Here is a 10,000-nt window from a genome sequence, read left to right on the forward strand (position 1 = left end):
GACTCACCTGTGCAGACACAGCGTGCGCTCCGTTGGAACCGCGGTGAGACGAAGCTGCTGGTGCTGGTGGTGTAAGTGAGCAGTGCGTGTGTGTCGAGTGTGATGGTTTGTTCGCAGCGTGCCTCTCCACACTCCAGGCCTGAACAGTTCTTATCCAGAACAGCAGAAACACGCAGGACCTGTTCGAGCCGCCGCCGTGCTGCACTCAGCTTCTGGCTCACCAATGCTGCTGCCAGGAAGCTCCCACCTCCTGGAGCCTCCACAGCCAATAGGAGGTCAAGCTGGCCTGTGGTCTCAACCGGCTGCACACTGAGCACATGCAGGGTATCGGACGACCCTGTTCCCATGGCATCGGCGATGACGCGGCGGACGGCAGTGAGGTGGCTTGAGACAAAGTCATGCGGAGAGACGCGCTCGAAGCGCACTGTAACAGCGTGTCGGAGCATAGAAGCCGACGCCCACTCCACATACACGCTCACGGGCACACTCACAGAGAAACGGCCGTCTGTCACCGTAGCATTCAGCGAGTAGCGACCGGCGTCCAGACCTGAAAGAGCGATGATGCGTCCGTCACGTGGGTTTACCTGAGACACAGAGAAAATTGGAGGCTTTTTAGTACCGTACACAGTGTTTAAAAGATAAACAATAACAGGAGAGACTGACAGATGTAACACACACCTTAAACAGACTGTTCTGTTGGTGACTGTGTCCATAGGTGAGGATATCGAAAGCGTCCTGGTCCGTGGCATGAATCTGTCCGATCACGCCTCCTGGGAACTCATCCTCGACCGTGACAATGTGGACGTGTAGTGGAGATGCTACAGGCACGTGCACGCTCTCCTCGATCACACGCACATGCACGAGTGTTGTCGACGACAACGGCGGCCTGCCGGAATCACGGGCCTATTTTACAAGATTGTTGAAATAAATTAATAACAAAACTGAGGTTAAAATACTAGCATATTTGATGAAATAGCCACAGTGTCCAAATTAACTCGGTGCCTTAGAGAGATAAAAGACTGGATGAGCTGCAACTTTCTATTGTTAAACTCCGATAAGACTGAAATACTACTCATAGGTCCAAAAACCAGTGCACATAAACTCTCACAACTTAACTCCCATTTAGAGGGATGTACTGTTACAAGTAGCTCGACAGTGAAAGACCTCGGTGTTATACTAGACAGTAACTTGTCTTTTAAAAATCATATCGCCCATACTACCAAAACAGCCTTCTTCCACCTTAGAAACATTGCCAAGCTGAGAAACATCCTGTCTGTATCTGATGCTGAGAAGCTAGTTCATGCGTTCATGACCTCTAGACTGGACTATTGTAATGCATTACTAGGTGGTTGTCCTGCATCTTTAATAAATAGGTTACAGTTAGTCCAAAATGCAGCTGCCAGAGTTCTCACTAGGACAAGAAAGTATGACCATATAACCCCAATTTTATCATCTCTACACTGGCTACCTGTTAGGTATAGAATTGACTACAAACTGCTGCTACTTACGTACAAGGCTCTTAATGGTTTAGCTCCCATGTATCTAACTAGTCTGCTAACACGTTACAATCCTTCACGCTCTCTGAGATCACAAAACTCAGGACTTCTGGTAGTTCCCAGAATATCTAAGTCTACTAAAGGTGGTAGAGCGTTTTCTTATTTAGCTCCCAAACTTTGGAATAGTCTTCCTGATAGTGTTCGGGGCTCAGACACACTTTCCCAGTTTAAATGTAGATTAAAAACTCATCTCTTCAGTCAGGCGTACACATAATACATCCCATAATATCATGCACCAGTACATCAGACCAGCACATTTTTATGAACAGCAGATATGTTAATCCCTTTCCACTGCTTCTCTCTTTGTACCCATCCCGAGGCATCCAGACACTGTACCAGCTCCCATCGTCCTCTGTGGGACGAAGCCTTTGGACATCCACTGAGCCGAGGCCGACTCTAAGAATCCTGAGACATCTCCAGTTAGACTCTGTGGTACTCAGAAGATCAGAAGTCCTTAAACCTCACACCAATACAACATTTAACTGACTGTATATTACAATCACACCCCCAGTGTCACCCATATGAGGATGGGTTCCCCCTTGAGTCCGGTTCCTCTCAAGGTTTCTTCCTTTACCAATTTAAGGGAGTTTTTCCTTGCCACTGCTGCCTGAGTCACCTCAGACTTGCTCATAGGGGAATAAATACATACACACTGTGAACTATATACATCTAATAATAATCTAGAATTTTTATTCTGTTAATTCTTATTTCTTTTATTATTCGTTATTTCCTTTATCATTAATTATGTTTACCTTCTGCTCTATGTTTATGTTCTGTAAAGCTGCTTTGAGACAATGTCTATTGTAAAAAGCGCTATACAAATAAACTTGAATTGAATTGAATTGAATATTTAATGACGACTGAACTAAACTAAAAGTCTTGCTCTCACCTCAACTTGAATGACATACTCCGTTCTCTCAGCCCTACGGAACATCTGATTGGAGGTTATAAGCCCCTCCCTGTCCAGTGAAAACCACACTCCTTCATTTCCTGACAGGATGCGATATTGGAAAGGAGGGCCGTTGTGGGCGGCGTCTTTATCAGTGACTGACAGCTGTAGGACGCTCGTCCCGATCGGTTTATTCTCCTGTCAGAAAGCAGGAGTCATAATCAGATGCTGGATATTTGTAACATTTGTATGAACTAATCTATTAGCGGGTCAATCATTGAGTGTACCTGAATAACTGCCGTGTGATTGGCTGGAGAAAAAGTGGGCGGGTTGTCGTTGATGTCGGAGATATCGATGTTAACGATCACAGTTGAAGACATGGAAGGAGTTCCGCTGTCCAGAGCTCTTACTGACAGAGCATAACCTGCAATCTGGAGAGACAGAAAGGATGAGAGACAGAAAGAATGAGAGACAGATAGACGGAATGAGAGACAGAAAGACAGAATAAGAGACATAAAGGCAAATAGACAAACAGAATGAAAGACAGAATTATAGGCATACAGGCAGATTGTCAGACAGACAGGATGAGAGACAGACAGACAGGATGAGAGACAGACAGACAGGATGAGATACAGACAGGAAGACAGATTCAAAGACAGAGAAGATGAGAGACAGGCAGACAGACAGGATGAGAAAAAGGCAGGATATGAGACAGACAGACAGAATGAGAGACAGACAGAATGAGAGACAGATAGACAGAATAAGAGACATAGAGGCAGATGGACAGACAGACAGGATGAGAGACAGACAGACAAGATGAGAGACATACAGACAGGATGAGAGACAAACAGACAGACAGGCAGGATGAGAAAAAGGCAGGATATGAGACAGACAGACAGAATGAGAGACAGATAGACAGAATAAGAGACATACAGGCAAACAGACAGACAGAATGAAAGACAGACAGTCAGAATAATAGACATAGAGTCAGATGGACAGACAGACAGGATGAGAGACAGACAGACAACATGAGAGACATACAGACAGGATGAGAGACAAACAGACAGACAGGCAGACAGACAGGATGAGAAAAAGGCAGGATATTAGACAGACAGACAGGATGAGAGACATACAGACAGACAGACAGGATGAGAAAAGGGCAGGATATGAGACAGACAGACAGGATGAGAGACAGACAGAGAGACAGACAGACAGAAGGAACAGAACAGAACTCTAGAATAATAATAGAAATTTTTGAAACAATAGATGATGACAGGTTATAATTAGTAATACAATTATATGATAAAATAATGATGAAGGGCTTTAAGACTATTAAAGTAGATATTTGAAATAAAAATGCATCACTTTAGACCAAAGAATAATGAATTGCTGATTTGCTAATAAAGGGAGAGGAACTAATATCACAATGAGGTTTGTACATGTGCTAATTGTTCTGTTGAAGGTGTTGATTAATGCTGTCATTAGTTCATGCTGCAAATCACAGGTTTTTATTCTCCGTTTCTATAGTAACAGCTCATTCTCAAGACCTTACCTGGCGATGATCCTGGATAACCTAAGACTAGTAATAATCAGTGCTCTTGATGTATTATCACTGAAATTGTGACGGTTTCTGTATTTATTTAACCTGAAGGAGTCTCCAGTGCCATCATGTTACCATGGAAACTGTGGCATTGTTCCTCACCATTTCTCGATCCAGTTGTTTGTTGACTTTGATCTGACCCGTCACTGGCTCGATGAAGAACTGGTTCTCGCGATCACCGCTGACGATGGAGTACAGGATGTCACCGTTCACCTGGCTGTCGATGTCTTCGGCAGTTACCTAAGCAACCAGATCTACATGTTATCTTGAAGTCCATGTTCCGATTCACACCATTCGTACAACTTGCTACTAAATAAGCTACGTTAGTGCAAAGGCGTTGGATGTGGTTACCTTGACGACCGCATCACCGATGTTAGCGTCCTCCCTGATGATGGCACTGTAAACGTCACGGCCAAACATTGGCGCGTTATCGTTGACGTCCGTTACATTGATGTTTACCATGGCAACGGCAGTAAGGGGTGGGGTTCCACCATCACGAGCTTCTACTGTGAGAAAGTAATCTTTACAGCTCTCAAAGTCCAGAGGGTGAAACACGGAGATTGCTCCTGCACACACACACACACACACACACACACACACACACACACACACACACACACACACACACACCACACATCATCACTCTCTTAAAATACACAGTCTATCCACTACAAAGGTCATCTATATATAGTGCTAGTATACCTAGTGTATATATAATGTGCCTTTTAAAGAAAATAATGAGCTTTAAAAAATGCAACCTAAACAATGCACAATGTGGTGAATGTGGTGTAGTTACTGACACCATGCATGCATAGCATCTTTAAATATCTTTGCACAGCAATTATTAAAGAAACTTTGAGCAAACGTGAGCTGTAAGCTAAAAAGTGTCCGTGTGTGTGTGTGTGTGTGTGTGTGTGTGTGTGTGTGTGTGTGTGTGTGTGTGTTTGGTGAGAGACTGAGATTAAGTGAGTGAAGAGGCGGGTGGCTGCGATTTAGGACACAAACGTCCTCAGGCTGTCTATATCTCAGTTTTATATACTGGCTAGAACAGCGAGAGCTGAATTGCATTATAGAATGAAATACGTGTGTGTGTGTGTGTGTGTGTGTGTGTGTGTGTGTGTGTGTGTGTGTGTGTGTGTGTGTGGTCCTATAACTTCTGTGGTCAAATAAGCATGAACAAATTTCAGCCTAGAAAATTTCAATCAATTTTTTTGACAGATTCCTTCCACACGCCAGAGTAAGCACTGTTAGCTAGCATAGCACTTACTAGCCAGAACAATGCTGTCACAGTCAGCATATCATTAGCAACATCTTAAAACAATTAGTGTCTGTGAGAAATACACACTACTGTATAGCATGCATTCAATGCTACTAGATAGCTAAATGTTTATTAGTGACAAAAATCTTGTGACACCGGACTCTCAAACATACCTTTAAACACAACATTCTTAAAAATCCTGTCAGGTTTCGTTCACTTTAACCAGCAGAACAACATTAAGAGTGAAAAATTATGAACATTTTATAAATAAAACTTAAAGATCTTCTCAAAAATCCTGTCAGGTTTAGCTCATGTTAACCAGCTGAACAACATTAAAAGTGAAACATTATGAACGTTTTATAAATAAAACTAAAAATCCTCTCAAAAATCCTGTCAGGTTTAGCTCATGTTAACCAGCTGAACAACATTAAGAGTGAAAAATTATGAACGTTTTATAAATAAAACTTAAAAGATCCTCTCAAAAATCCTGTCAGGTTTAGCTCACTAACCAGCTGAACAACATTAAAAGTGAAAAATTATGAACAATTTATAAATAAAACTTAAACATCCTCTCAAAAATCCTGTCAGGATTAGCTCACGTTAACCAGCTGAACAAAATTAAGAGTGAAAAATTATGAACGTTTTATAAATAAAATTTATAAATAAAACTTAATATCCTCTCAAAATTCCTGTCAGGATTAGCTCACTTTAGCCAGCTAGCCGAAATTATAAATATTTATGAATATGACATCAAAATCCTCTCAGGAATCCTGTCAGATTACCTCAGCTAAAATTATCAGCAGTGAAGATTAGGAACATTTATAAATCTAAGTTAAAATCCTCTCAGCAATCCCTAAAAGAAAACAGTATACTGTATATCTGTATACTGACACGTAAACACGTACAACAACGGTACAACGTTTGATAGATACTATTTAGTAATTATTGAAACATCGTGTCACCATAAATAAGCCATGCTATGACCTGAGATTCTGTCTAGAACTAGACACAATAAACAGTGGTAGTAGTAATATTATGTTGAATATTCTATCAGGAATAGGGTTGGGTATCAAATGAAATTTTCCGGTTCCGATTCTGGTTCCAGTTCTGCCTTACGATTCCCGGTTCTGATTCCGATTCCATAATAAAAGAAATGTGAAAAATAATGCACAATACTTAAACAATTCCATTTGCGTTTATTAATCACTCTTTAAATATTTTAAACCGAGCATTTCAATTCATTCATTCATTCATTTTCTACCACTTATCCGAACTTCTCGGGTCACGGGGAGCCTGTGCCTATCTCAGGCGTCATCGGGCATCGGGGCAGGATACACCCTGGACGAAGTGCCAACCCAATGCATGGCACACACACACTCTCATTCACTCACACACACACACACACTACAGACAATTTTACAGAGAGAAGTCTTTGGACCGGGGGGGGGAAACCGGAGTACCCGGAGGAAACCCCCGAGAACATGCAAACTCCACACACACAAGGCGAAGGTGGGAATCGATCCCCCAACCCTGGAGGTGTGAGGCGAATGTGCTAACCACTAAGCCACCATGACCCCCCATTTCAGTTCATATCAATTTAAATTTAAATAACTCCAACATCAAATACAACATCCAGAATTACAACTTAGCAAAACAGTTAGCAATTTTTCTGAAGAAAAACTAACGTCTGATTTCTCTGGGAGAAGATGAGACCTTTCCTGGCTTATTGTATCTCCAGCTGTGGTGAATACCCTCTCAGAGGTGGTAGACTTGGTTCATTATTGTAGCTTTAGAAATGAATCCACACTTTAGGCTTTTTTTAGACATGTTTAACACAAAGCGTACCTCAGCACAGCAGCGCAAGTGACTGATTTCTGTGGTAAACTGCGTTAATTTGGTTGCGTGACTGTAAACAGTGTAAACAATTAATACTCATGAGGTAAGACATGGCTATTTAAAGTGACCGCTCCCAGCGCTTTGCCCTTCATCCCATCGGAACCGCATTTGGAAAAATTCCGCACGATTCCGGTTCCTGTTAAAAAATCTTATTCACAACCGGTTCTCAGTTCCCAACCCTAATCAGGACCTAACTTAATCCCATTCTATAGTAATATGTTGGCTTGCTACTTAGCATGATAGTACACTAACATTTGGGACATTGAGATACCTGTTCGCTTTCTGCATGTGGACCCTTCCGCATAGTAGGTAAGTAAAGATTTGCTTACTCACCTGTATGTGTTTCAATGCTGAAGTGCCCTTGTGCATTCCCAGACCGGATGCTGTAGTAGATGTCAGCATTAGTACCGATGTCCTTACTGTGCGCATGGACACGCAGAACTGCTGTGCCAGCTGCTGCGTCTTCGGCCAGTGTTGCACTGTAGTCACGCCGCTCGAACACCGGAGGGTTGTCATTTACATCCAGCACAGCGATGGTGAGGTTGGCGAGAGACGAGAGGCGGTATGGGACACCTAGATCGGACGCCCGTACCACCACAAGGTATGAGGATTTGACCTCACGGTCCAATGGCTTCTCCAGAGCCACCACACCAGTCCACTTATCGATGGAAAAGACACCTTCAGCTGAATCTACTAGTGAGTACACTACTTTCCGGCTTTCACCTGGACAGAGAGACAGAACAAAAAGGAGACATGATCACAGAAGGAAAACTGATGTGTAAGATAAGATTGTCTGAGTTCAGTTTCTGCAAGAGTTTTGCCCCTTCCTTGTTAAAATCCAAAAGTTACCAGATTTTACCATTTAACCAAATGCAACATGATCCTGAAAACTGGAAAAGAAGTCTGAAAGTTTTCTTTGCAAGTCCAGTCCATGACTTGAATGGTATAGAGAGCGATTGTGTATTGTGGGGGCAGAACATGGGTTGGACATTCTACAGTGCTTGGTGGGATGGATTCCATTTAGAGGATTGAAGGGGATCAGCAGGTGCTTAACTAGGAAGAAAGTGGAACGCCATTAAAATTCACAAGCTACCCAATCCAGAGAACATTCCAGCTGGAACTCTTTATCTATCAGCCAGTCCTCAGAGGAGAAGGTTGCATATTTCAGAAGGATTAAAAATGGTACAAAAATAAAGCTGTCAACAGAAACAGCAAAAAGATATTGCTGACATCCATTACAGGAAAGGTTCTAACTAGGAAACTTTGAACATTACCATGTTTTTACTTTCCAAAAAAGTTCATCGTTCTCTGATTTCACACAGAAAAATCGAATAATGGTAAACAAAGTCACCTGGACCTGACAATGTTCTAGCAAACTTCAGAGCTAAAACCCTAAAACATATTATACCCAATTACCAGAGTTCTTTGGCCTGTAAGTTAACAGCTGCCATAGAAAGTAGAAGCTTGCATAAAATATGCTATATGACCAAACTATATAAACTATCATCACACTCACACAAGAACCTTCACCAAAACTGGAAGCACACAACTGTCTATAGTATAGTATAGTATACAGTATATAGTATTTCACATTACTGGAACTCTCTCACTCTCATTCATTTTCTACCGTTTTTCCGAATTTCTCGGGTCACGGGGAGCCTGTGCCTATCTCAGGCGTCATCGGGCATCGAGGCAGGATACACCCTGGACGGAGTGCCAACACACACTCTCATACTCACACACTCTCACACTACGGACAATTTTCCAGAGATGCCAATCAACCTACCATGCATGTCTTTTGACCGGGGGAGGAAACCGGAGTACCCGGCGGAAACCCCTGAGGCACGGGGAGAACATGCAAACTCCATACACACAAGGCGGAGGCGGGAATCGAACCCCCAACCCTGGAGGTGTGAGGCGAACGTGCTAAACACTAAGCCACCGTGCCCACCTTTGTACTGGAACTATAAATCCAGAACCTTTTCCAGAAGGTTCCACACTGGCCCTGTGCATAAAGTGCTGGCTATGATGACATATTTTGCCAAGTTTGGAATGGAAGGACTCGAGATGTTGCACCGAGCCATGACCTCAACCGTCTTTGAGCAATAAATGGGACCTCGAATTTAGACCACCTGATTTCAAGTCCAAACAACCACATTCCCATATCCAGGGAAACCCTTCCCAGTAGAGTAAAGGTGGTGTGATGATCAGGTGTCCACAGACATATAAAGTATAGTAGACATGGTTATCATCTCCAGACAGCTGCTGGAAAGGTTTACGAAACAGCACTGGAACGTGTTTGTTGTATTAAACGACTTGTTCCAAACCCTCGTTGTGGTGAACTAGAAGTTGTTGTGGAATATCCTACAAAAAGTGTGACTGCTCAGATGATAATAAGAGAATCCTTCAGGAGTTCCCCATGTACTTAAGCAGGATGGATTCTGAGTCAGTTCGAGTGAGCAAGAAGACTGTATCCTCAGACCAGGTTGTCAATGTGTGTCATATCCTACTGCATCAAGAGATAAACACAACACTTCTCATAGATTCTGGTTGAATGAAAGGAGATTTCATGGCAGTACAAAAGCCACCTCTTGCCACATATTGAGCTGAGAGAATCTCGAAACAATGCTCTTGATACCGTCTACAAGAAAATGTCAAAAAAATCCTGGCCAAATGTAACACTAGAAACCCAAACTTGTCCACACTAAAAATATCTTGGTGGTGTTCTATCCATAAACCACAAGATCGTATAAAGCAGCCCCGTGTCTTTCGGACTGCGGAGGCTGTCTATCATCTCAATG

The 10,000-nt window shown here is 42.6% G+C and overlaps 1 protein-coding gene across 5 annotated transcripts in view; it reads right to left on the minus strand.

Moving 5' to 3' along the window:
- fat3a (FAT atypical cadherin 3a) overlaps positions 1–10,000 on the minus strand; it is a 114,873-nt gene that overhangs the window by 12,539 nt on the left and 92,334 nt on the right. For all 5 annotated transcript variants that reach the window (XM_047820738.1, XM_047820736.1, XM_047820737.1 and 2 more), the window contains 7 exons: positions 7,533–7,922; positions 4,397–4,611; positions 4,148–4,285; positions 2,733–2,876; positions 2,446–2,643; positions 679–903; positions 8–584 (listed from right to left, as the gene is read on the minus strand). In XM_047820738.1, coding sequence (XP_047676694.1) covers positions 8–584; positions 679–903; positions 2,446–2,643; positions 2,733–2,876; positions 4,148–4,285; positions 4,397–4,611; positions 7,533–7,922 — 1,887 coding nt within the window. The remainder of the gene's footprint in view (positions 1–7; positions 585–678; positions 904–2,445; positions 2,644–2,732; positions 2,877–4,147; positions 4,286–4,396; positions 4,612–7,532; positions 7,923–10,000) is intronic.

This window comes from Tachysurus fulvidraco, chromosome 11, assembly GCF_022655615.1.
Source record: "Tachysurus fulvidraco isolate hzauxx_2018 chromosome 11, HZAU_PFXX_2.0, whole genome shotgun sequence".
Taxonomy (NCBI): Eukaryota; Metazoa; Chordata; class Actinopteri; order Siluriformes; family Bagridae; genus Tachysurus; species Tachysurus fulvidraco.